General features: G+C 45.1%; 2 protein-coding genes and 1 long non-coding RNA gene across 4 annotated transcripts; 2 read left to right on the forward strand and 1 right to left on the reverse strand.

The window, feature by feature from the left end:
- The first annotated feature begins 937 nt into the window (after positions 1 to 937).
- LOC127476859 (nucleolar RNA helicase 2-like) lies at positions 938 to 13,249 on the forward strand. Its single transcript, XM_051800303.1, has 15 exons — positions 938 to 1,306; positions 1,435 to 1,698; positions 2,839 to 2,914; positions 3,897 to 4,075; positions 4,947 to 5,064; positions 5,285 to 5,470; positions 5,811 to 5,956; positions 6,200 to 6,349; positions 8,411 to 8,572; positions 9,136 to 9,255; positions 9,736 to 9,809; positions 10,561 to 10,720; positions 11,508 to 11,642; positions 12,428 to 12,472; positions 13,003 to 13,249. The coding sequence occupies exons 1-15, from the start codon at positions 938 to 940 to the stop codon at positions 13,168 to 13,170; spliced, it is 2,352 nt and encodes a 783-aa protein (XP_051656263.1). The 3' UTR covers positions 13,171 to 13,249.
- Positions 13,250 to 14,047: 798 nt separating this feature from the next.
- On the forward strand, positions 14,048 to 25,063 carry KIFBP (kinesin family binding protein). Of its 2 annotated transcripts, none has more exons than XM_051800313.1 (7): positions 14,048 to 14,419; positions 16,448 to 16,546; positions 19,460 to 19,539; positions 19,658 to 19,841; positions 20,949 to 21,033; positions 22,793 to 22,905; positions 23,606 to 25,063. In XM_051800313.1, the coding sequence occupies exons 1-7, from the start codon at positions 14,075 to 14,077 to the stop codon at positions 24,482 to 24,484; spliced, it is 1,785 nt and encodes a 594-aa protein (XP_051656273.1). In that variant the 5' UTR covers positions 14,048 to 14,074; the 3' UTR covers positions 24,485 to 25,063. The 2 variants fall into 2 exon arrangements, with proteins under 2 accessions (XP_051656273.1, XP_051656274.1); XM_051800314.1 differs by having other exon boundaries at positions 22,796 to 22,905.
- Positions 14,448 to 19,801, reverse strand: LOC127476889 (uncharacterized). Its single transcript, XR_007906763.1, has 3 exons — positions 19,692 to 19,801; positions 18,370 to 18,461; positions 14,448 to 15,036 (listed from the first exon to the last, which is right to left on the reverse strand). It is a non-coding gene; the product is annotated as an uncharacterized LOC127476889 (long non-coding RNA).
- Positions 25,064 to 26,554: the final 1,491 nt, after the last annotated feature.

Here is a 26,554-nt window from a genome sequence, read left to right on the forward strand (position 1 = left end):
TGTTGCAAAATGTGAAATATGTCAAGATTGTCTTAAGTCAGGATGTTCTTTGATGTGATATCTTTGTATATTTTCAAACCTAACCAGCAAAAAAGGAGACCTAATCAGTGGAACAGATAGCAGTTAGCATCCCTTATTCAAGGTCATCCTGGAACTGACAAGCTTTAGGGATGATGTAAATGAAGATGTTCGTGTATGTCTATGTCTACATTGCTAACTTGGCAAAATACTCAAGGTCCATGTACCCTATAGCTGAATTATGTTCATTATAATACTAAAATTCATGCCCACAAGTCAAAAAGACCCTACGCAGTTGCAGACCCTTCCCCTGAGCATGTCGAGAAGTTGGCTGGGATTACGTTACTGGTGCGGAAATTACTAACCATTTCTAATAGACGGGCTGTGCTTGGAAAGTTACTGGCTGAATTTCTGTGTGTTAATAATGGCGTGGAAAGCCCAGTAGTTGTTCTCGACTTGTGGGATCCCACGGAGCACCCGGGCTTGGGCAGCTCCGAAACAGAGAATCAGTGTGTGTCCATATCGGCTTGCTGCACACCGGGGAAAGAACGCGGTTTTGTGGGCGACAAAGGAGATCCGTGAGGGGAACTCCATGGGCGGGTACCGTGAGGGGACATCCGTGAGGGAGGTCCCATGAAGGCGTACCGTGAGGGGAGATCCGTGAAGGAGCTCCCATGAGGGTGTACTGTGAGGGGACATCCGTGAGGGAGATCCCATGAGGGTGTACTGTGAGGGGAGATCCGTGAGGGAGGTCCCATGAGGGTGTACTGTGAGGGGAGATCCGTGAGGGAGATCCCATGAGGGTGTGCTGTGAGGGGGAGATCTCTAAAGAGCCCCGTGCGGGCACCGCGGTGGCGCGGGAACGGGCGGAAGGGGCCGGCGCGGCGGAAGGGGCGGTCCGGGGCGGTGCGGCGGCTGCATGGGGGCCGTGTGGGGCCGGGCGGCGCGGCTCAGGCTCCCGGCGGCGCGGGCGGCGGCGGCCCCGGCGGGCAGCGGCGCTGGGCGGCTCCGCTGGCTGTGCGGAGCCGGGTCGGCCCCGCTGGTGCTTCTGGCGGCCGCGCTGCCCCGCGGCCCGGCCCGCCCTCCTCACTTCCTGCGCGCCGGGGCGGGGCGCGCGTCCTGGGGCCGCCGAGCCGAGAGCGGCAGCGGGAGCGGCGCGGCCGCCGCGCACCTGCCCGGGGAGCAGCCGCCAGCCATGCCCGCCGCCGAGCCCGAGCACAGCCCTGCCGAGCCGCAGGCGCCTGCTGCCGCCGAGCCGCTGCCCCGCGGCCGCCGCAGGAAGGCCAAGGTGGGAGCACCACGTGCGGCCGCGGGGGCGGCCATTTTGTGCGGGCTTCGAGGGGGCCTGGGGTCAACTCGGGGCGGGCGGGACCGGGGAGCGGGTTCCTCCGGGTAACGGCGGCTTTCCCGCGGCAGGACGAGGCCGCGGAGAGGAAGGTGAGGCGGCGCGGTAAGGCCGAGGGCGAGCAGGCGCAGCCCGAGGAGAGCGAGCTGGGGAATGGCGACCTCGAGCCGCCCCTGCCCAAGAAGACGAAGAAAATCAAGGAGAACAGCAGCGGTTCGGTGGGAGAGAGCGACGTCGCACAGCACGCCCTGGAATCTTCCCCCTCTGCGAGCGACAGCGGGACAGCCCCGGCTGCCCAGGGCGGGGCCGGCGCAGAGCAGGACAGCGACGCCGAGGTAGGGATGCTCTGGCAGCAGAGCCCTGGTCTTTATTAATTAGCGTCCTGCTGGTAGTTAGTGGGCTTAATAGCATGTACTGGTCGCTGTGTGGAGACTTGAGGTGCGAGGGCTGTGGGAGCGCGAGGCAGCTGTCCTAGGCAGCTTATTCCGCTGTTCCACGCATCGGGAGTGCCCAGCATCCTGCCCAGCATCCTGCCCAGCATCCTGCCCAGCATCCTGCCCAGCATCCTGCCCAGCATCCTGCCCGTTCCCGCCTGTTCCTGCGGGGCTGAGTGAGGCGCGGCAGCACATGCACCTACAGTGGGAACTGGCTCTCCACGTGCTTTCCCCCCTCGCGGTGGATGCCGAGCCTTTGGAGCAGCGTGTCCTGCAGTGCAGGAGGCTGGATAGCAGCGAGCAGTTTCCATGTGTTCCTCTTCTTCGTGTCGCAGCTTGTTCTGTGTCTCGCAGCATAAAAGTTTCTCCCTGCAGCACGGGCAGTCACCATCCCAGAAGCGTGATTTGTGCTGTGATGGCACTTTCTCTGCTGGCAGGACGTCTGAAGAGGTGTCCTGTAGGGGAAGGCGCAGTTATAATTCCCGTTTCATCTGTGGCCTCGCAGATACGTGCAAGGGGGCCCTGCAGGTTGCCTTGCCCTGTGTAGGGCCTTCTGTGGGTAGTTTTGTATTTCAGGTGGGAACGTGAATCAAGAGATTTTGTGCTTTTTGTACATTGGTTGTAACAATGGATCTTTGAAGTAAAAGCTAAATTGTGAGCTTTAAGTATTTAGTTGGTGTTTAAAGTTCAAAGCTCTTTGCATGTTATACTGACTAGGTGTCTTTGAAAAGGAAGTTCCTGCTTTGCACACTGAATTGTGACACCAAGTATGTTTTGTTGTGGAAAACAGTTTTCTAATGGTTTCAGTGGACCCTAAGTTAAGACTTCTAACAAATAGTTTGCCTTTCCTGATTTGCTGTGCATATATGCACAGGTACCTGTGTCAAAAGGGTTTTCTTTTTCTTTAAACAGGAAGGAGGTAGATGGTGAAATTGTGGTGGTAAAAGCAATGTACCACTTTTCTTGAGTGCCTATGTAGGGAATGTTATGTGCTTATCTCTGAGGGCTAATAGATCTTTTTTTTTTTTTTAATCCTGTTAGGAGCTGACAGAAGAAGCAAAGGAAGGCGCCTTCTCTAATTTCCCTCTTTCCCAAAACACTATCAACCTTCTCACAGGTTAGTTAACGGGGTAAAAGATGTTTCTGTGAATGTTTGCTCAGAATTGCACTCTGTTACCTGCATAAGTAGAAGCCCAAGGGTAGATTGTTCTAAATCATCTTAAATTTATTATGTGGTAAGAATATGCGTATGAGCAGTCACTGTAGACTGAAAAAATTTACTGCTTTTAGTAGGCAAAAAGTTTCTGTTTTGTTCATTTTGAAGTGCCCTAAGGTGAATTTCTTATTCTATGCAGTGATTATTCCTTGATCTACATTTCAGAGACAGGGTTTCTTTTCTTGTCAGCATCATTCCACTTACTGTGTATCTTTACTTCTCTTCCTCTGTCTGCTCTCTAAAACATTGCTTCTTAAATAAACTTAATGGAGTTTTGTGTGCGAAGACTGTTTGCCTCTTGTGAATGGGTTGTCTGTGATTATTCTCATATTTTTGGGCGTTTTCACATCTCTTCTCAATTAGTTTTGTAATTGCTGTAGGGTTCTTGTCCTCTGTGTTGGGAAGCTGTGCAATTCTTGTTCTTCAGACAAAAATTCTCTGTGTTCCTTTACGTTTTCCTTGCTCAAAAGTTTCTCCTGGATGTATTGTTTCATTTCCACTGTGCAAAATCTCTCTGAAGTTTTGGAATGTTTTGGAACGAACACCCTCACCTACTCCCCACCTTCAAAACCGAGCTACCACAAAATCTTGGACTGTATCAGACAAAACATGTTGGGTTTATTTTCCTTTCTCTCCTGTGGTCTTACACCACATATCCCAAAGAAGGCTGTATTTCATTGTGGATACTCAGCTCTGTGTTTGGGAGTGGGATACCTTTTGATCTAGAGCAGGAATAAAATATAAAGATAGTGTTTTTTTTCTAAGTCACATCTCCTGTTGTGTACAGGATTTGACATGATGTGCCCGGTATATTTGGGCTGTTTATGAGGGCTTCTAATTGTTTGTTCAGCTTTTAGTGAAGCCTCTTTCAATTATCTTGCAGCTCGAGGTGTCAAATACCTGTTCCCTGTGCAAGCGAAGACTTTCCAGCCCATATATGATGGCAAGGACGTCATTGCTCAAGCTCGAACGGGGACTGGGAAAACCCTTTCCTTTGCTCTTCCACTGATTGAAAAACTCCAGAGTGTCTCACAGGATGGGAGAAGAGGCCGTGCACCCAAAGTAACTTACCACCTAAGGGTTAACACCAAAACCTGAGAGCATGGCAGGTTTTGAAAGCAGTTTTACTATTGCTTTGGGGATTTCTGCCTCAGTTCACTGAGGTTGTTTCTCACTGTAAATTCCATGGTGATAATGGAAGGCTTTTGGGGTTTCTTCCTCCCTTCCCTCCATGTGTGGAGGCTCAACAGATGCAGTTCCAGAGATGGAATTGGTAACCAGGTGCCAGTGATCAGATGTCCTATTCCCATGCAAATGCAGTGTGTCATTAGACTGCAGAAATGGTAATAGTGTGCAGACTTGTCACCTCTTTCATCCTTCTGTTTTATTAACTTCAAAGGCAGTGTAAATTTTAAATTCCTATTTTCTGAAGGATTTAAAGAGATAAAATCAGCACTTTATCAGTTCATTCTTAAAATGCTGGGGGAAGGGTAGATACCTGAGGAAGGCAGGCAGGTGGGGAGGACAGATATATGGCTAGAGTGCATCATGCTGTGTGTCTGTTGAAATCTTACTAGTCCAGGTTTAGTAACTGCTCTTACCCCTTAATGCTGAGCTGCACCTTCATTGCCCTTGGTAATGTTACTGAAGTGTCTTATCTGGCTCTAACTTAAGAAAAAAAAGTATTGCTGTTCTACATCTCAGTTATCTTGCAATGCTTTGCCTCGTTTCCTCTTATTGCCTCTGAGGCTGTCTTGGCAGGCTCCAGGAGGCAGGGAATATTGCTGGGATGGTGGGAAGCTGTGGGCACCTCTGCAACAAGTGTAGAATAAAAGTGGTAGTACAAGCTGTTTGACACGAAGTAAACCCTTTTTTCATCCTACACCCTCTCCCAAGTACAGCTGCATTTTTGTCTCTTTTTCACTCCCTGCAGGTGCTGGTTCTTGTTCCAACCAGGGAACTGGCTACTCAGGTAGCCAGAGACTTCAAGAATCTCACAAGGAAACTGTCAGTTGCTTGTTTTTATGGAGGAACTCCATATAAAGAACAGCGTGAGTAACCTCTGTGGAATTACTGCTGGATTGGAGTCGACTTTCTCCAAATGCATTCCATGAATAAAACTCTACATTCCCCCCCCTTAGACTTTCACCTCAGTTGGGAACTCAGGTGGCATTGCTTTCAAAGGAAGCACAAGGGTTACTGTGTACTGCTGACTTTTTACCATGTTGTCTTTTAGCAGTCTGACACTGTCCTTGTTTTCCTGTCTTCCAGTTGATCTCCTCAGAAGTGGCATTGATATTCTAGTGGGAACTCCTGGGCGGATCAAGGACCACGTCCAGAATAGCAAGCTGGAACTTTCCAGCGTGAAGCATGTTGTTTTGGATGAAGTAGATCACATGTTAGACATGGGCTTTGCTGAACAAGTGGAAGAAATCTTAGGATTTGCTTATAAAAAAGGTAAATTCTGAGATCAGGAGAGGGGACAATGTAGAAAACACAGTTATGCTACTTTAAAAAACTGCTGTTGCACCCCCAACTTGAATTCTTTGTGTGATGCTAGTATCAATCCTCAGAAAAGGGCAAGGTAGAATTGGAAAAGGTTCAAAGCAAGGTGACAGATGGATGAGTCTTTGCCTTTACTGTCTAAAGGATACTTAAAATAATTTCCTTGCTTTTAAGTTTTCTTGTTGCTGACTTAGTGCACATTGAAACCTGTCCATTTGAGAGCAACTCTTGCTTTTCTGTCAGTTCTCAAGTGTCAGCATCTGTGTCTGAAATCAATGGCCTTTCCTTCCAGGCTCTGAGAACAACCCTCAGACACTGCTGTTCTCTGCGACTTGTCCGCGGTGGGTTTATGATGTAGCAAAAAAGTACATGAAAGATGAGTATGAACAGATTGACCTGATTGGAAAGAAGACCCAAAGGACAGCCACAACTGTGGAGGTGGGTGATTGTGCTGCAGAGCAGTGCAGGTCCTGAGAGCGAGTGGCCTCAATGAAATGGGTTGTGCGTTGACTTTACAAATGCGGGTGTGGAATGACTTTTCACATGATTGACGTACAGATTTTGTAAGCAAAGCTTTCACGTGGGGGTAGTAGTGTTTGCAAGCTTAAAAAAATTTTTTCTTGGTTCCTGTGCCTGACTGAGATTTAACACAGGTGGTGGTCACGTTTCCTTCCCAAACAGCACTTGGCAATCCAGTGTCGGTCCTCTCAGAGAGCAGGAGTCCTTGGGGACATCATCCAGGTCTACAGTGGCAGCCGTGGGCGGACCATTGTCTTCTGTGAGACCAAGAAGGAGGCAAATGAGCTGGCCATGAATGCCTCGCTCAAACAGGTACTGAGCGGGGAGCAGGGGTCGGGTGTTCAAGGGTCGGATGCCCTGAAGTAAATAGGAGGTTGAACTGTGTGGATGACTTGTTTCCGTGGGTGGTGGTTTTAAGACTTATAAAGCTGTTTCTGAAGGTAAAGCTTTGCAGTTAAAATATTCTCTTGGCTGTGATTATGAAATTATTCCTTTGGCTTTAAAATCATGCAGGACACAATCAATAGGAAATGTGCAGTTTATGCTGAATAAGCTGGAGACAGTTGTAGTAAACAGAAGGTAGTGTAGTGCACAGATCCCATCCTACGTTAGTGTGCTTTCTGGATTCCCATATCTTAATGGCATTTATTCTTTGAACAGTCATTAGGAAAATCCAGCTAAAATGGTAGAATGGCCTTGGAAGGTCCATCAATAGTTTGTTCAGAACCCAGGTGTTTTGAGCAGGTCTTCTATCCTTGCTTTTTTTAAGTGTGGGGAAAAGTGCTGCATATTTTTCAGAGAAAATCCCATTAGATACTAAATACTGATTTATGGAGAAAGAGCAGTGGTGGGAATACATGGTTTACCCAGTATTAGATAAATGTCACATACCATCCACATTAAAAACTTGCAGGAACAATTTTTGCCTGTTGGCCCTGCTGCTTTCACAGTAAATCCAATCACTTTGTTCTTGGGTCAATGTGTGACATGTTTTTTCTTACACTGGTGAGTTTTGCTTTATCGTGCAACTCATTTGAATTCTGAGCTTGTTGCTTTCCCCTTTCTCCTTGTCAAACTTCAGTCTGTTTCCTCTGCCATTAAAAGTGGAGGCTGTTCAGATCACCTGTAGAGTTTGGGAATGCCCTGAAAAGTTCACTTAAGCTTCTGTGGGTTTTTGAGATGGCTTCCCAGAGAGGGGATGTCATGAATGTGTGTTTTAGGTGGCTTGAAGCATCACTTGCAAAAGCAGGTTTGATGTGAAAGTGTGACAAAGTCCATTGGCTTGATAGGGTTCACTCTACAACCTAGTGGATGGTTAAAGCACACAGAGAAAAATAGGACTAAAATCAATCAATCTGAAATGAAGAGAAACTAAAAATGATCTGTGTGGACGTTGGGGGTGAAAAAAAGGGTAAGGATAAAAAGGATTAAGGGAGACACTCCCCTTGAGTCACAAGGTTCAGAGTGGACCCCTTTGCCAAACAGCCCCGGAGGTGACCAGTGGTTTAGGCCTAAAGGTTTTAACAGCACTTAAACAATAGCTTAATTTAAACAGTTTAACAAAAGATTCACACAGAGTTTATTACAGCCCAACAGTAACTCACTCATAGGCTTAACTTGCTTATGAATTGAACGTGCTTAAGGAGTTCCCCCGAAATTCAGTGGAGCAGGTCCAATGCCTTTGCATCTTCTCAGCATGTGAAGGGCTGGGCCTCGAGGGCATCAGCACAGGATCCAGCATTTGGTGCTGCTCCTCCAAGAATAGCAAACTTGGGGGTCACAAGAGAGCTGGGTTTAGTCATAGTTCTTTTCCATCCTGGCTGCAGTTCAGGTCAGTAATAATGAAAATGTCATTCCACTTGAGTTGTGTTGCAGGCAAGAAAAATAAAGTTTCCAAGGCTGTTCATTACAAAGCAGGAGCTCATTAGGCAGTACAAGTTCCTGGGAGCTGAGACAGTGTGTCTGATGAGCTCTGGAGGAGCTCAGCCCAGGTGCTGTTCCTCAAGGCTGAGGCCTAATTAGCATCTCTGCGGTCACAGTGCTGCCTGAGGAGGGAGCACCACCACAAGAGAGAGAAGTCTCTTGCCACCTCTTGCCAAGCATTGCTTTAGTAACATTGCTTCCAATTGTTCCCGTGGAAGTAGAAGCTGAGGTTGGCCCCCTTGGCACGTCATAGTGAAAAATTAGGAGTGTTATTGTTCCAGAGAAAGATCAAGCCACAAAGTAAGATACTTTATATTCTTTTGGTATCAGCTCTGTAATTATGTTCTGTTGCTCTACACAGTGTTTTGGGGTTTGTAATTAAATGTGTGTAGATAATATGGCCTAGACTCCCCCTCTAAATGCTTTGTGAATGGTTTGTTACACTGACAGGATGCCCAGTCCTTGCATGGAGACATTCCACAGCAACAGAGAGAAGTTACATTAAAAGGCTTCAGAACTGGTGTGTTTGAAGTTCTGATTGCAACAAACGTAGCTGCCCGTGGTTTGGATATTCCTGAGGTTGACCTTGTCATACAGTGCTCACCACCAAAAGTAAGTCATTAGGGGAAATTAAAATTGTTGGGGTTTTTTTGTGGTGCCAGAGTGGTGGGTTATTTTTCTGTTTCACCAGAAGTATGTTCCAGTTCACAAATGAAGTGGGTTTTTCTGTAAATGCCAGGCCTAAAATTTTCTAGTTAAACTTTGGCATTTTGAGCTTTGATTAAAGTAAAAGTGTTGGGTTTTGTTTACTCTGGAAAACTGTAAGATAGGTTTTGACATTGTTTCAGCTTTTCTGAATGCCTTCTGAGTGTGGCGTAGTTTCATTACAATTATAAAATACTCCTGCTGTCTTTTTCTTCTTCTGAAACTCCAATGGAGCTTTTTATTTAAATCAAATATAATGTTTCATGAGCTAGTGTTTGTTAAAGCTGAGCAGCGTACTTGGGTGGGGCATTGTACCCAAACCTAGTTGGTTTATGTGTAGTTACAAGTTGGGGTATAAACACAATGTATCACTCCTTAGGCTTCTGAATTAGAATTTAGCTTGCATTTGATCTGAAATGTGGACAGTTGAATGACATTAGGTTTTCTCCTGTTGATCTGAATTTCTGAAGGATGTTGATTCCTACATCCACCGCTCCGGGCGGACGGGCCGCGCTGGCCGGACCGGCATCTGCATTTGTTTGTTTCAGAGAAGAGAAGAAGATCTTCTGAAACAAGTCGAGCACAAAGCGGTGAGTTCTGCCTCAAACCTCTGCTTAATGAAATTCTTCAGCTCCTACAAGGACCCTGCCACTCTCAGACTCTGTAGCCATGGGCTGCTTGTGAGTCCAGTATGGCACTCATGTCCCATGGGCTGGTAGGCCTCAAATGTTGCTGTTTGGTGTTTGTAAATGCTTTTGTATCAACCTGTTCTTGTGTCTCAGGAGTTTTCACATGTTGGCAGTCCTCTGTGGATGTCAGCAGGCAGGCTGGGAATGCATGAGGGAGGAGACCATGCCTTGCATTACAGTTTGCATGTACACTGGAGTAAAGTAGCTCCAGATAAACAAAGCCAGGAACTTAAAAGCTTTATTTTAGCTTTGGAAATAACTTAAATAGAGAGTATATTGATCTCCTAGACAGTAAGTAGAGGTCTCAGTAATGTGACTTAGGTAGGATTGAATTGTAGAGTGCTGAAAATACCTTTAACTAATTTGTTTTCTTGATTTCAGGGGATTACATTTAAGCGTGTGGGCGTTCCCTCTGCTACAGATGTAATTAAAGCTTCAAGTAATGATGCCAAAAAGTAAGTTTATTTGCCTGTTCTTAGAAAAGGTCTAAAGATGTTCCTCTAGATACTGTTAATGCAAAGCCTTAAGGGATCAGAGCTGTATGTGGGCATACACATACAGGCTTCACCTGTGTTGTTGAAGTCAACTGCTTTGTGAGTAGACATCCTAAGATGGTCTCAGCAAACCTCTCTGTGCTGAACATAGACCTCTTCATAGAACATAATGTTCTCTAAGTTCTTGCAAAAATTAACCTTTGTTTGTATCATCAGAAACCAGTAATAGATCAGGGATTTACTGTCATGAGGGGAAACTAATTTGTCTGCTCAGATGATACAGTAGCAGTGTGTTAAGAGCAATACCTGGTATGATGAGGAGTTACTCTGCAGTAGTGGGGGTGTTTTAGCCCTGTCCTGTTGTTTTATTTGTGTTGTTTTATTCCCAGGCGTTGTGTTTTTTATATTCCATGCATTTCTGTTTATATTTGCTAGCCCATTGGTCAAAATTACATTGAAGCAGATTAAAATAATTAGTGAGGATTTGACCAGTGCAAAGTGGATGATGGGCATGGTGTTGGGTGCACTGTACTGAGAAAGGGTGGGAGGTGCCAGGGTACCCAAAGGAGTGTTACAGAAGTAGCTGTTCTTAGTTCCCATTTTTTTTCTGCTTACCTTTCCCAGAAATAACCAATTTAGGCAATGCCTTAAACACGACTGCACTTCACACCGGCCTTTTCTGATCTCTTCAACTTTTGTTGTCGCCATGTAGGTTGCTGGAGGGCATTCCTGCTTCTGCAGTCGACTACTTCAGAAAATCTGCTGAAGAGCTCATAGAGGAGAAGGGGGCAGTGGCTGCCCTGGCTGCAGCCCTGGCCCACATTTCAGGGGCAGCTTACATCCAGCAGCGCTCCCTGCTCAACTCCACGGCCGTGAGTGACGGTGCCCCGCGGTTAACGGGAGTGGATGTGTGAACTGCTTGTGTCCAGTCCATGTGTGGCACCTTCTTCCCAGGCGTTTTCAGTAGGGTTTCTGAAGAGCTGGCACCCCCAAGCTCCTGATTTTTTTTGCTTGTTATTTAACTGAAATCAGCTCTTACTGGGAGAAACTTGTAATCTGTAAATTTCCTTGTGATGAGAGTTAAAAGAATTTCTCCAGAGGCTGACGTGGCAGAAGACTGATGCTCTAAGAGAGTTTAACTAATGGCATTTTACAAGCAAACAAATTGGTTTGTGCTGTTGTAGTTTTCCCTTATCAGGAATCTTTTTACATTTTCGTAGTATTTCAAGTGTAGCATGTGATTACCTGGTCTCAAAGACATCTTTAACCGAAGGAAAGTACAGCCCTTCCTTTTTCTAATGCATTTAGGGAGAACGTTGCCCACTTCGTTGTGTGGTAGCACAGTTCTGGACATAATGTGGTTCTCATATCAGTTTGGGGGTTTTTTACTTGTTTTCTAGCAGTAAGTTTATGTATTGAATAAATGTATCTCTTCTTCTGACTAAAATGCAGAAATGCTATTAGCCTTCATATCAATGGGCAATCCTAGGTTAGATTGATGCCTTCAGCTTCTTAGGAGGCTTTTGGTTGCTTCACTTTTGGGGAGCTGATTGCTTAGGATAAAATACTGCATAACATGTTATTATGTAGTTTGTTAGTGATTTACAGGCTATTTGACCGTGTTTAATCTTGTGAAACGTTTCTCTGTGTCTCCTGCAGGGCTTTGTGACCATGGTGTTGAAGTGTTCCATAGAGATGCACAGCATGGGCTATGCCTGGCGGGGGCTCAAAGAACAGCTTGGGGAGGAAGTGGATGACAAAGTGTCTGCAATGCGTTTCCTCAAGGGGAAGATGGTGAGATGGCCCAGCCTTGGGAAGTAGGGGTGTGGAGTGGGGTGTGTGTGTGTTTGTGTGGGGGTGTGTGTGTTTGTGTGGGGGTGTGTGTTTGTGTGGGGGTGTGTGTGTTTGTGTGGGGGTGTGTGTGTTTGTGTGGGGGTGTGTGTGTTTGTGTGGGGGTGTGTGTGTTTGTGTGGGGGTGGGTGTGTTTGTGGGTGGGTGTGTTTGTGGGTGGGTGTGTTTGTGGGTGGGTGTGTGTGGGTGGGTGTGTCTGTGGGTGGGTGTGTCTGTGGGTGGGTGTGTCTGTGGGTGGGTGTGTCTGTGGGTGGGTGTGTCTGTGGGTGGGTGTGTCTGTGGGTGGGTGTGTCTGTGGGTGGGTGTGTCTGTGGGTGGGTGTGTCTGTGGGTGGGTGTGTCTGTGGGTGGGTGTGTGGGTGTGTGTACACATATGGCCAGTTGGTGCAGTGATGGAGGCAGGAGTTCCAAAATACTGGTATAAAAATTTGGTACCTCGTGGTGCCATGTGAGGGCCTGTCTTACTTTTAAACAGACAGGCTGATGGCAGGCAATGCTGCTGTCAGCACAGAGCGTTTGAATCTGCATTTTGTTTTGAGCTTTCCTGTTTTAATTCTCTTTTTCTTCAGTTTATAAAAAGCTTCCCCCAAAAGACCATGCTTTCTGCCACCCCTGGTTTCTACATGTATGAGTGGTTGCAGGTGCTGCCTTTCTGGAGCTGTGTGTCTCTGTCCTTGAATGTATCTTTGGAAAGCACATGCCTCTTTTTTTTTTTTTTTACTCTTATAGGGGGTCTGCTTTGATATCCCTGTTGATGAACTGAGTAACATACAGGTATGTTTGTGTAGCCAGAGTTGGCTTTAAAAGTTGATAATTTGAAATTTGTCAACTGCCATATATAGAGTTGAATATAGGGTGGTTTGGGAGGTTAAGGTTTGTGTTTTAATAAGGACGTTGCATAGACAACAGGGTGATTAGAAAGAGCACAGCACAATCATTAGAAAATACTCTGTCGTGGCTCTTTCTCATTTGTGTTTTCATATTACCTGATTTTACTAAATCCTGTGCTCCTTGTCTACTCTGGGTTTTGACCTATCCAATGAATTTGAGAGTTCACCAGTTTTCTGTTGACTTCACTCTGTCTTGTCCCTGGTGAGGGTTTATCCTTTGTCACAGGAGTGTGGGTGTTTGCCAGGGGGAATCTGATGACCTATTTTGGCAGGGGTGGGATTTGTGTGGCAATGCCTGTGTATTCAGTGGGATTTGTCTGGAAATGCTTGTGCATTCAGTGTTGTTTTTAATGATACAGGTACATTGGACACTCCTGCAGGCACATAAATCTTGTTCCATTGGTCTTGTTTCAGGAACAGTGGAAGGACACCAGGCGCTGGCAGCTGTCGGTGGCAAAGGAGTTGCCTGAACTGGAAGAGTATCCCCAGGAGGCGGGACGAGGGTTCTCAAAGTTTGGAAATGGAAGGCAAGGCAACTTCAAGAGGAACAGCTGGTTCAAGAGTGGGAACCGGGGACTTTAATAGAACACTCGATTAACCTCCAGTACAGACTTGGGACTGAGCTGAATTTTATCGAACAGTAAAAGCCTGTTAGACACTCCTCTTTGTCTTTATTCCTTGATAAAGCAGCCTGTCTTTGAGGATAACTGAAAACCATGTTTGCTGAGATAACTGGGTGTTTTGGGAGATTTTTCTTCCTGCCCAGCAAAGCAGCTTCTGTCTGTAAGGGCATCCCTGTCCTGGGGTGGTGAGTGTGCCTGGAAACTTGGCACTGTGGGGAGCAGCACTCATCCAAACACGGACGGCCACCAAACCTCACCCGTTCAGCAGCCCTTGCATTAAGAAATCTGGTTCTAAAATTTTTTTCAGAAAAATCTGACATCAACCTCTCAGCACCCTTCCTCCAGAGCAGCCCATGGATGTTGGGGCTCCAGTTTCCTTTAGGGTGCTTCTGTTCTCCAGCTCCTTCACGGTCTTCCAGCCTGTCACAGACTGCGGGGGGGGGAACCCCGAAGGGTTGGAAAGATGGGGGCCCGCTGAGGGGGCGCTGGATGGCGGTGGGGCAGGATCGGGATTGGGATGGCCCCGCTGAGGGGGCGCTGGGTGGTGGCTGGGTCGGGATGGCCCCGCTGAGAGGGCGTTGGATGGAGGCGGGGCAGGATCAGGATCGGGATGGCCCCGCTGACTGAGTGCTGGATGACGGCGGGGCGGGATCGGGATGGCCCTTATGAGGGGGCGCTGCGGGGCGGCGGGGCGGGGTCGGGATCGGGACGGCCCCGCTGAGGGGGCGTTGGCTGACGGCGGGGCGGGATCGGGCTCGGGATGACCCCTATGAGGGGGCGTTGGCTGACGGCGGGGCGGGATCGGGATCGGGCTCGGGGCGGGCTCGGGAAGGCCGCGCGGGGCGGGGCGGCGGCGCGGGAAGATGGCGGCGGGCGGCGGGTGGCCCGCGGTGTGCGAGAAGTTCCGCGCCGCCCGCACGCTCTCGGCCGTGGAGTCGCTGAAGGACCCCGAGACGGAGCCGTACCGCTCCAAGTACAGCGCCCGGGCGCTGCTGCAGGAGGTGAAGCAGCTGCTGAGCGCCGCCGAGGAGGGCGGCGAGGCGCGGGTGCTGGCCGTGCGGCGGGCCGTGCTGGAGTACGAGCTGGGCGTCAACCACACCGACACCGAGGAGCTGTCGGCCGGCGAGGAGCACCTGCAGCGCTGCACGCAGCTCCTGGAGCCGCACCGCCTGTCCCCGGACTGCGTGTCCCTCTACATCCAGGCCCAGGTGCGCGGGGGAGGCCGCGGGGAGGGGGAGGCACCCCCGTGTCTGACAGGCACTGCCTGGGTAACCATCACAAACACGGCCCCGGCCGTCAGTTCCTGCCGGAAGAAATCACTCCCGGGGGCTGGATCTGGAGGGGGGTTCTGGTTTAAGCCTTCTGCTGATGCCTCTGGGCGTGCAGGGCATCTAAAGCGTGTTCTCGCACTGGAAACTGTGTGTTGACAAAGCAGCGTGTTCCTCGGGACAGACTGAGACAGAAATGGTAAGAGCTGGGCAGGAATAAATTAGTAGAAGACCTCAGTATATCCAGAATTTGTGATTCCTTAATCACAATTCCTCGTTTGCCGTCAAAGTGAAGTTGGGAGATGCTTTTATTGATGTGTAAATGGTAAATTGTTTGCTTTTCAGCCTCGTCTGTTCTCTTTTAAGCTATTAAATTTTGTCCCGGATGAGTAAATACAGTTTTGTTCGGGCTCGAAGTAATAATATTCGTGTCTTTATTCTGAATAAAATAACACTCTTATCAAAATTAATTCTTGCCACACGAAGATTCACAAAAGGGCCTTTGTGGACCCACTCTGCCATGGCAGCTGGTGTATAGTCAGGTATCTGTCTCTAGACTGTAAATTAAATGGAGCAGTTATTTAGATGTCTCTGTCAAAAATGGTTGCTCCAGTTAGAAAAGGTTCAGTAGTGCTCCCTTATCAAACATTGCAATACTGTCAAGGAATTGTGTGCTGATGTGGAAAAGGTGCCAGTTAAACAGTGACTTGTCTTATGCTGGCTAAATGAGCGGAGTTGTCTGGAATTGTGAGGTTACATCTGCTCGTCCTTCAGTGCACCGCTGTGAATCTGTTACTCATTGTAAGGTAGAGGTTGCTGGAGCCCAAACCAGATAATATCTTCCCACATGTTCCTGGTGGCTGTCGTGGCTGAGGGCCAGGGATTCCACCGTGCTTCTGAATGGTGTGTTGGAAAGCAGCTCTTGTCTCTGTTAGGCAAAAGTTCGCATGGACATGACTGTTTTGGGGCCTTTAGGGAACAGCTGGATGAAGTTTGTTGTGCAAAATTGCCATCAGTGGTCATACTTCTCCAGATCCTGCTGCCACAGCACTGACTGCTATTTTGAAAGAAGGAGCATTCCTGTTTCCTGCTTCTGATTTTCTGAGCTGCTTTTTAAGACTGTGTATCACACTTTCTGTCTAATGGAATTTGGTCTGTTCCACTGCTTGGCCTAAGGCAAAGTATTTCAGTTCATAAACAACATGTGATGTGCTTTCTTATAAAAATAACAAAATGAATGGAACTAAAAAGGGTACTAGGCAGGCATACAACTACACATTCTAACTATTTTGAAGGTTTGGGGTTTTTTTTAGCCCTCTTGGATTTTGTAACAGCACTGCCTAGGACTTAAATTAGCACATCAGATATAGATTGTTATTAACACCTTCATCTTATTAATAAAATTAGAGGTAGTTTTTGTAAAAGGTGGATTCATAGATGCAGTAACTTGCTATGTACGTTGCTTTAACTTAAATTTGAAGGCAGTAGTCAATAGCTTTTGCATCTTAAAGGCACTTTTCATCTCTTTCTGTTGTTGAAAATTTCCAAGCATTCATTCCCAGCATGTCTTTTTCCTGTTAACTCTTTCAATGGAGTCATGGTAAAAATTTCTAATGTCTTGTCTCTTTTTCTGACACATGCATGTAATGTAAAAGCTGCGTGAATTGGATGGGGAATGTGCTTGGAAAAAGGTCATTATTTGGACACACCAATCCTTACCTGGCAGAATAAACACAGAAAGTTGCAGTCAGAGAGGTGAATTTTGTGTGTGAAGTTTGCTGTGTGAGAACCCCTTCTTTTTTTAGCAATTCACAGTCAAGTGGATGGGCACCATTTTTGCTTTTTGAAATTCATTGTATTGGAAGACAAATATATGATGAAGACTGAATTGTTTGGAGAAACTGTGTAGTGTAAATGGAACACAATGGGAAAATAACTGGTTTGTTTTTTTTTTCCTTTTACCTTTAGAACAACCTGGGTATCCTCTGGTCTCGAAGGGATGAAATTGAAACTGCACAAACTTACTTGGAATCTGCAGAAGCCTTGTATAACCAGTACATGAAAGAGGTACTGTGTTAGCACTGTGGCAGGTCTTACTTTCACTGAAACTGCCACTTGCAGTTTAAGTAATCTTTGAAATAACCATATAATGGAAATTGAGTTTCTGCCCTTTATCCTGGCTGCTGTGGTACCTTTGGCAAGTGACAGGAGTTGTCCTGCTGTATAGGACAAGGCAAATCAGGGCATTGCTTGCTGATTTCAAAGTGGAAAATAAGTTTGCTCAAAAATAATGGTCCCTTTTGAAAGCCCTTTAGTAATCCAAAGTTGAAGCCAGGTAGAATCTGGATTTTAAAGAGGACTATTATTAAATCTTATCTTGGAAGTGATGTACAGTGTCAATCCATTACTTTCAGTGGGAAGAGGAAGCAAAACTGTAATATTTGGATGGTTTGCTCTGACTGTGCAGTGTTTTGTAGAGACAAGTAGTTTAGTTCCATATCCAAGAGGACAATCTTACAAACAGCTAACCCTCTCATGCATATTAAACAACCTTTTGAGCTGTGGATTCCGCTGTGTATCTGACAAAGACTCCCTTGTGCTATTTTTAAGCTCTTTGCAAAGCTGTTTCTACACTGACTTGCCTCAAGAACAGTTCTTGAGTGAGGTAAAAACATTTGTTGCCTTCAAGGAGCAGTAGCTGTGTCTCAGGACAGCTGTACAGGTTGGACAGACCTTAGTTTCATGAAATTGCAGTCCAGGTTTTATATGAAGTTGGTTCATAGCACAGATGATTCCCCTGGAGATCTTTAGAATGGGTTAGTCTTTATTGGTTGGTTACTGCTCTGTTTCCACCTGTGCAGCTGTGCTGGCCTACACTGATAGGAAATGGATCCAGAAAAAAAACCCACTGAAAAGCTTCTCGGTTTATTTTCTGCCCTCTGGTTCAGTAGAGACACTACATCTCTCTGCAGACCCTCTCTCTAATTAGTTCCTGATGATCAACTTTGGTATTTATACCCAGCCCTGGGTGTAAATATCATCTGCTTTCATGTCGCCTCTAAAAGTTTCTGGCACTTGTTCCAGTGATTATGAAATTGGACTGGTACTGCCATGTAGTGGGTTAAACAGTGCTGCCAAACACTTCACATTTTCACTGTGGACTTTTCTGAAACTGTTAATTTTTGTTAGTATTAGCTACTTGAATATTCCTTCTGGGGCTTTGCTGCCATACATACCTGACTGCTAATAAGCCCATGCCAGATCACTTCCACAGTTTTTCCCCAGCATTTTTTTACTTGCCACTTACAGTTCAAGGCATTGTGTAGCTATATCAAAAGACTTTCTTTTAAAAGAAACTACAGCAAAATAATGTTTCTGTGGTGACTTTATCGGACTTGTGTCATGTTTCTCTGAAAATACTGACTGTACCTGAGATAATCTGCAAAGAATTAATAACTCTCACAACAAACCCAAACCACAGGGCATGGGGGAGCTTGTCTAACTGCTTTATGGTTGATAAAGAGGACTTGAGTTCCTTGCAGTGGTGTTTGATCCTTAGGATTTATACAGCCATGTCAACATTTGTCTTTCACAAATTATAAAAATGTGAATATACTTTTCTTAACAGTCCCCATTTTTAGGCTGTCAGGAATCCTTCCTGTCAGGGAGCCTTTGGTAAACTGTTGATGGCTGAGACGTTTTCCTGAGCTTACAAATTGGGTAGGGTGGTTTCCCCCCACTGAAGCAAAACCAAGGCAAGGAGCTTGGGCTAATGAAGTCCACCTAGAAGGGAGAATTGCAGAGCTCTTCCTGAGGATAAGTAAAGGCATAAGGCTTGACACCAGAGGATAAATCTGTAGATGCAGGAAGGAGGCAAGGGTGTTACTTACCATGTCATTTCAGTTGCTTTATTGGCAGGAATAGCTCTAGTCTTGCCAGAATATGCTCCAAATCATGTTAGAAGGTTTGGGAGCCTTTGTATCTAAGGAAAACGAGATGGAGGGGTTATAAACTCACATCTTAAAAGCTAACGAGGTATAAACAGAAAAACCTAAAGATTAAAAGATCGTGTGCAAAAATCTGCACACCTCGTGTAGGTTAAACACACTTTAATTTGTCACTGTCTGTTTCAGACGCATTTTTTCATTTTTTAAGATGAATAGACCACTTCTATTAAAAGCAAACAAGCAGATCCATTCAGGGATTTTTGATGAGAAGCAGCTCAAACATAAGAATATCTTTTCTTCCCTGTGGAGTGCATTCTCTGCCCTTGCTCCTGTTTCTGCCCAAGTCTGTATTATCTTATGAAAAGTATTTATCTCAGCTGCTTTTTATTTGTTGCCTTACTTTCTCTTGGGCTAAGAAATAGATGAGGTCAGGAAAGGGCTGGACAAGCTGCATACTGAGACATTGCCTGTTGTCTCACTGGTGTATGTGAGTAAATCACCAGCATGTGTGTGTTTGGAGTCCCTTCAGAGCAGCTGGTGTTTCCAGCAGCTCTGCTGAGCACCCTGCACAGCGTGTTCTCTGCAGTACTTCCTGCAGGATGTTTTCTTGCTGCTGATTAGTGCAGCTGTGCAAACGAATATTTCACACTTGAAGACATGCCTGGTGTCAAATTGGTGCCCGTTCTGTTATTGTACAAAATAAAGATGCCCAGTTACAGTCCCGTGGAACCCAGGCAGAGTATTTCGGGTGCAGGCAGCAAGCACTGTGTTCAAGTGTTCAAGGATGTAAGCAGAAGTCTTTTACAAGCTGAAAACTTTATCATTCCATGTGGAACTCTGGCCTTTGTGCTCTGAATCTCCTGAGCTTTGTAGAATTGCTCTGCAGACGTGGCACTGAGGTGTAAGTGCATTAAATGAAGCTGGGATTGGAATTTGGGATTGCAAAATGGTAAATGATGTGCAGCCAGGAGAGGGAGCACTGTGCTGCAGGGAAAGAAATGTAGTTTGCTGAATGTGGCATGTACCCTTGCAGGATGGAAATCCTCCCCTGGATCCCAGTGAGCATTTCATGGCAGAAGAAGAAAAACTTACCGACCAAGAAAGATCCAAAAGGTGGGTGTGGAGCAGCATACCTAAGTTATTATTACTTTTTTTTTTTTTTTTAAATTATAAGGGTGTATTTAGGGAGGGGGGGAAAAAAGCAGTCTAAAGAGACTGTTGTTTTTTCCAGATTTGAAAAAGCCTACACACATACTCTGTATTACCTGGCACAAGTCTACCAGCACCTGGACATGATTGAGAAGGCTGCTCAGTACTGCCACACCACTCTGAAACGCCAGCTGGAGTACTGTGGCTACTACCCAGTGGAATGGGCTCGCAATGCTGCTACTTTGTCACAGTACTATCTCTCCAAGGTCAGGCATCCAGTGTTTATTGGCTGTAATTGTATCACCAATGTAACTGTCAAGTAAGACAATTGTTTTAAACAGCTGTTTGAGACAGGGCTCCATGCTGAATTTAAAATGTACACCTATAAAACCACAAGTTGCCTTCTGACATGAAGCATCTCTCAGTTTTTTTGAGGAGGACGTAGTGGCTTTCCTGTGGTGTGACAGCAAAGGGGAAAATGAGCAGGGGTGTAGACATGAGAGAAGCTCTGTAGTTAATGAAGTGTTAGCAGTGATGTGATGTTCGTAAGTAAAACTTGAAGGTTTTAATAATTTAATTTAAAACTCTTTCTTACATTGTTCTCTTACAATAAAGTTTAAAAACAAAACCATCTGAGGGCCAAGGTATGGCACACTGTATGTTTTCTCTGAGTTAGTGTCCATTGTACCTTAACACGTACTTTAGAATTGTCTGAGCCTGTGTGAACATTAAAGGAATATGTAAGTTGGCAACTATTTGCCTTCACACACGTCTTGACTCTAAATGATCTACTGTTAGGAAATGCTTCAGGTTTGTTTAGCAATTTCTATATTCAGGGCTATTCAGATGCTCTTTTCTGATTCTTACAAAGTTTTCTGCCATACCTAAACCAGTTAATGTTAATTTCAATAGTAACTAGTAATTTCCATGTGGTTTTGATGCACTGATAGCACTAATCATTAATCAGTGCACTGTCAAATATGGGTAAAGGAACCCAGATCTGACTCAGGGTGTTGACTTGTGTATCCGGCTGTTCCCACTAACACCCCGTGATGGTCTTTGCCACAAGGCATCACTTCCTTCACTGCAGGGAAGTGATGGTGGGGAGATCAGAGCAGAGAGAATGCTCACAGTGTACACAGCTAGTGCTAACAGCCAGGCTTGCTGTGGCTGTGGGGCAGAGAGAACAGCTGGTTAGAAAATACTGCATTCAGTAATAGCTGGGGAGGAACTGTGTGTCTTCTTCCAGTGCCCAGGGGAATGTGCTCCAGAGCCTCTCAGTTCTGTCATTTCGTGTGTGTTCACTCTGAGGGGGTTGACCAGGCTGAGAGCAGTGCTGGGGCTGCTCAGTGCTGCTGGTTCTGTTTCCCCAGGAATGCTTTATGGAGGCCCGGCACTGCCTGGCAGCAGCCAGTGTCATCTTCAGCCAAGCGGGACAGGGGCCGTCTGCCGAGGACGGTGAGTTGATGTAGAAGTCTTGAATAAAATTGTTGTGAATTGAGCATCATTGAGACATAATGGTAAAACTGAAATTTAGCAACATGCATAAAACTTATCCGGATGTTAATTTTCTAAAATCTTTTTAATTAACAATAAAGTAGAATGCTGCTGAAAAGCTGCTGGTCCTACGGCTCAAGATTGGCTATGAGTAGGCCCGGTGAGAAAACCTCAAGTGCTTGTTGCTGGTGTTTCAGAAAGTACCAGAATAAATGTGAAATTTAAACCAATACCCACTTCAACAGTGGCAGTGGCTCTGTTTGTTCATTTGGCCTTGTACATGTGCTGAAAATGCAGTTTAACTCAGTGATCAGAGGGCAGAGATTCAATGAGCCAAACCAGATGCTTCCTGGGAATAGTTTTAAAATAGAGAGGAAAACTGCAGCTCTTAAAACCCCAAATCCAGAAGGCACTTGAATTGCCTTTTGTTGCTGGATGCTGCAGCCTCATTAATAGCTCTTTTTGGAGTTGTAGCTCCCCTCCTTGTTTGGGCATTGATGCAAAGGAACAACTTGGCAGTTCAGTGTGAAGATCAGTAAAAGAAACTTTTAGAGAACTGACCCCAGTTTTAAGGACTTGTGGTTACATGATAGTGTCAGTGCTCTGTTTTAGGCTTAGTCTTTGCTTATCTACAGCACACCCTTTTGTGTCTGTGTCTCAGGCAACTGGAAGCTTCCAGTCCACAGAGCTTTAACTTGTGGAGAGTGAGCAAGTACAAATCAACTAAGTTTTATCTTGCCTTCCTCCTGCACCAAATAGGAATAGTGATTTTCCCATTTGTTGTGGTGGAGTAAATGTTTATCCTACCTCCCCTTCCTTTTTGTGGTACAGAGAGCTGGGCTGTGGACTTGCAGGAAGTTCTAATTAGAAAGATCAATGCACAGTCAGCATTGGCCACTCTCAAGCACATTCATTTTATGACGTTAATTGGAATATAAAATAACACAGAGATATTTAGTAAATGTGCCTTTTCTACATTAGCAACAATTCTTAATTCCTTAGGAACAGAGTGATTGGCTCTGATGAAAGATATGAACGTGATGGATCTGAGTCTGAACTGGCTTTTTTTTGGTGAACAGGAATGCTGCTGTCCTGTAGTAATGTCCCCTCATTGTTCAACTAACTCACTGCCTTCTGACTGGGAAATAAGCTTTCTTTGAAATCCATTTGGTTTTTGAAAATGTTATCTTGAGACATCAGAAGTGCTGCTACTTATGATAGTGGGGAGACTGTGGGGAGAAAAATACAGAAGCTGTGGAGCTAATAAATCTCATGTTTGTACCAGGTGGATTAACCAAAGGCAGTTTCCCCTACTTTGTTCCCTTTTTTGATATCAAGTCTAGGGCCCATTGCAATACAAATGCCCTTATCCTCCTCAGTTACTGGGCAGGCAGCTGAATCTCAGAAAATGAATTATCCTGATTTCTTTCTCTTATTACAAAGAGACATGAAATCTTTTTCAGTGTAACACCTTCCAGATGAAAGATCTTTCTGAACATGCATTATGATTTATTTAAGAATTCTTGCATGATGAATCCATGTTAATCTATAGGGGTTTCTACCAGAAATGACAGTTCACAGAATTATTATCTAAACCAACATGGACAACAGGTTTCTGTCTAACCGCGAGGAAAAATTAATTAAATACAAGTATCATATTCTTTACTTGAAACATCTGAGGGAGTTCTCTAAAAGTTTTTGTGTGTTTATGTCCATTCAGTAGACGAAACGGAGCAGGACCAACACGACCTGCCAGAGAGGAAAGCTGAAATTGCAAGATGCTGGATTAAGTATTGCCTGAATCTCCTGCAAAGCGCGCGGAAATTACTCGAGGTAATTTCCTGTTCTGTGGCTGTCACTGTCTAACAGCAAACTGAGCCTGCTTTGGTGTTTGCAGCAGGAGTCAATTCTCAGTGGGTAACAAGCAATAATCAGTTGCCCAGTGAATGACACAACAGGTGCTTGCAGTGTATCAGGTGTTCCATAGTGCAGCACTCAGGGATGAGCATGGATAGATCAGCCAGTGCAGTGCTTGTACAGTGGCCTCACAAATTTCCCTTGTCTCTGCTGCACTTCCTTGCAGCTTGATTTGACAGACTGCTTCTCACTAACTGCTAGTGAGAACATCACCTCAATGTGCACCAGTTTTGTGTGCTGGTGTTCTTATTCATTCAAGCATTTCATTCGCTCAGGTGTTCGTTTCATTCATTCAGGCATTCCTTCAGATGTTTAAAACAGCGTTTGCTGAAATGCTTTGCAGAAACAGAGCCTTTGGGCTTAATGTTTGTTCCTTTGGCTATTTTGTCACACAGGGTAGGGAGACTGAATCATATTAGCTTTATGTTTTTATAGAATCTATACTGTAATTGATTATTTTGGTGACTATAAGGTCTAATATGCCAGTAATAATTTCTCTTCTGTCTTGTTGCTCACTAGATTATATTTCAAAGGTAACACATAAATAAAATGATTCAGTGTCAGTCTCTCTTTGTGAGCCACATGCATTTTTAATTAGTATGCTTTCTCATTTCAGGATAACATAGGAGAGCTGGATCCAGACAGGCAGTTGGAACTCAAAGCCCAAAGGAAAAAAGAAGAGGATGAAAAAGAGAAGGGCAGGAAAAAAGCTGTCCTCTTTGGGACGAGTGATATATGTGACTCTGTCTTAGCCATGGAAGAGAAAGTGAGCAGTGTATATCCTTTAGATTTTCAGGAAGCCAGGGAAATCTTCCTAGTTGGTCAGAACTATGTTCAGGAAGCAAAAGAGTTCTTTCAGGTGGATGGTTATGTTACTGACCATATTGAAATTGTTCAGGATCACAGTGCTTTGTTTAAGGTCCTTGCTTTCTTTGAAGAAGACTATGAGAGGCGCTGCAAGATGCACAAGCGTAGGATAGACATGCTGGAGCCCATCTATGCAGACCTGAACCCCCAGTACTACCTGCTCATCTGCAGGCAGCTCCAGTGTGAGCTGGCTGACACCTACTATGAGATGATGGATTTAAAGGTAGCTATTGGCAACAGGTTAGAGAAACTAGACTCCCACACAGTTAAAAAGATCAATTCTCTGGCTCAGTTCGCAATCAAATATTATGAACTCTTCTTGGATTCTTTGAGGAACCCTGATAAGGTGTTTCCTGAAAAGCTCGAGGAAGATGTTCTTCGCCCTGCAATGGTGGCTAAATTTCATATTGCACGACTGTATGGTAAGCTTATTACTTCAGATAGCAAAAAGCAACTGGAAAATATGCAGACATCATTGGAATATTACACATTTCTGGTAGACTATTGTGAGAAGTACCCTGATGCTGTCCCTGCCGTTGAAACTGAACTAGAACTCAGTAAGGAGATGGTGACTCTGCTTCCAGCAAGCATGGAGAGGCTAAGAGCAAAGCTGTCTCCATGTGTATAAATATTTGCCTTGGAGGAGATGGGCACTATTAAGATGGTTTCTGTCCGAGCCAGTGCTGTCAGACAGCTCCCATCCTGATTGATAGAATAAGGTGTCTGCAGTGGTGTCCACCTAGAGCCTGCAGTAGTGTGACCTTGTGACAAACTCAGAGCTCTTGTCCGTAGCTCACCCACACTAGTGGTATGAACTCTAAATGTAAAGTATAAGTCCAGCTAATGCTTTGTACCGTTCATCCTGTATGTAAATATGAACCTTTTCTCCCTGATGGCTTTTTCCTTCAGCATATGGTTCAGTTTCTAAATGTAGTGCTGTATGATAATAGTTTCTTTTAAAAGAATTTGCTTCTCTAAGAAATTTTTTTCTAATATACCTGGAGCACGTTCTTCCAACTAGAATGCATTTTATCTCTTCTAATGTTTGTCCCCAGAGAACTTTATCCACGTGAAGGGAACTTGTTTTCAATATTTATTTTGTATGTTGCTCAGTGTTTTCTTCTTTTCCCTTGTTAATCAAAACCTAGTTGATAGAGGCTCAATAAATGGACTAGCTTGGCTAAATGTTTCTTCAGAGTCCTTGGAATTCTGTTTCCTGTGTCTTACTAAGATACAATACACTTTTCAACTTTGGCCAAAATAAATGGTTGTGAAAGTGTTTCCATATGAGTGTCTTCAGTAAAAACACATGAGCAGTTAAGTGCCAGAAGTAAGAACAAGAAAGCAGCAAACTTTCTTTGTGGTGGGAGGAGACTCCCTGCTCTTAATACACTGTAGAGAATTCACAGCTTACAGGTTCTGTGCTCTACTGCTCCAAATGTTTGCCTAATACAGCTTAAAGTCCTGGGATGCCATGGATGGCTTCTTGTGTTGCTTGGGGAGTCCAGGTGTTGTCTTAGCAGGAACTGCAGTTTGGGACCTCTCTGAAGTTGTTTTAGCTGAAATGCAGAGCATTGTCCAACTGCATGGTAAGAGCTGATGGTCAGCAGTGCCAGGGGACGGTGAAGGGACAATGTGACAGGCTGTTCAGTAGTGGGCCACTGGGCACCAGCAGCTTTATCACTGACAGGGTGATAAGTTGGGAAGATGTTTACAATAATAGAGGAGAATAGTTGAAACAACTGGATTATTCTGGAAAATAAGGCAGGGGAAAGAAGATGTTTGCTTGGAAGGTGTGAGGGCACGTGCAAAGCAAGAAATCATGTACATCTTAAATGTGTGGTGAAAATCCCTCCTGCAGAGAGTTCTGCAGGCTAGACTGCTAACCACAAAATAGGCCAACAAATGGGTGCTGGAAATGAGCAGCAGCAAAACTCAAAACTAGACCAGCTCCTTGCGTGCACATAGAGTCAGGGAGTGTGTGCACGTGCATGAGTGTGTTGTTTCTGTTTAACTAAATAATTGTCTAGTCAGCCTTCAGGAGTTTCATTTCTGCTGTCAGATCTTTAATTCAGATTTTCCTGTGGCCCAAAGGTAGGGCAGACAGTTTCTAAGTGTAACATTTCTCAGCAGGCTGTAATGCACATTATTTTTCTCTGATTTCAGTTAAAGCTAGTGCACACTTTTACCACCAACTCAAAAGTTAAAATTTTTTTCTACTAACTTTTATTTTCATATTCATGTAGAAGAACTCAATACATATTTGGGGTGTTTTATTATTTTTTTTTCTTCTATACCTTAAGCAATTTTTTTTTAGAGCAAGGATTGCTTCGTCTTAGTTTTCCTGTAGTTTGGGGAATGATAGTTTGTGGGCTATTGCAGCATGCAAAATCATCTTTTTTTCCCCTGTTACAACCTTCAAATACTAGTATGAAGTAAGTTACCAACAGGGAAGAAAAAGCTGAGTGAAGTGCAGGGTATGTATCCCTTTTAAACAGCAGCTGGGTGCAGAGGAGCACCCTGAACCCACCAAAATCCTAGTGAGAGCTCAGCAGACAGGTAGGAGTGTGTCCATAGATAAGAGTGCCTGGAAATACGAGGGATCAGAGCTTTTTCAGTGCAGCTGTGTGGTGACTGGCACTGTGGTTTGGAGATCTCTCTCCTTTAAAGACATCCCAGAATACTTCAGCTCTGCAGC

The sequence above is a fragment of the Manacus candei genome, unplaced genomic scaffold (genome assembly GCF_025592945.1).
Source record: "Manacus candei isolate 608988 ecotype Guabito, Panama unplaced genomic scaffold, ASM2559294v1 h1tg000050l, whole genome shotgun sequence".
NCBI classification, from domain to species: Eukaryota; Metazoa; Chordata; class Aves; order Passeriformes; family Pipridae; genus Manacus; species Manacus candei.

What these genes read in the sequence shown, in the direction of transcription:
- LOC127476859 (XM_051800303.1), top strand. Translation starts at nt 938, where the DNA reads ATGGGGGCCGTGTGGGGCCGGGCGGCGCGGCTCAGGCTCCCGGCGGCG. An exon ending in GGACAGCCACAACTGTGGAG is followed by an intron (nt 5,957 to 6,199) that starts GTGGGTGATTGT and finishes CTTCCCAAACAG; the next exon opens with CACTTGGCAATCCAGTGTCG. An exon ending in ATGAACTGAGTAACATACAG is followed by an intron (nt 12,473 to 13,002) that starts GTATGTTTGTGT and finishes GTCTTGTTTCAG; the next exon opens with GAACAGTGGAAGGACACCAG.
- KIFBP (XM_051800313.1), top strand. Translation starts at nt 14,075, where the DNA reads ATGGCGGCGGGCGGCGGGTGGCCCGCGGTGTGCGAGAAGTTCCGCGCC. An exon ending in ATAACCAGTACATGAAAGAG is followed by an intron (nt 16,547 to 19,459) that starts GTACTGTGTTAG and finishes GTACCCTTGCAG; the next exon opens with GATGGAAATCCTCCCCTGGA. An exon ending in CACAGTACTATCTCTCCAAG is followed by an intron (nt 19,842 to 20,948) that starts GTCAGGCATCCA and finishes CTGTTTCCCCAG; the next exon opens with GAATGCTTTATGGAGGCCCG.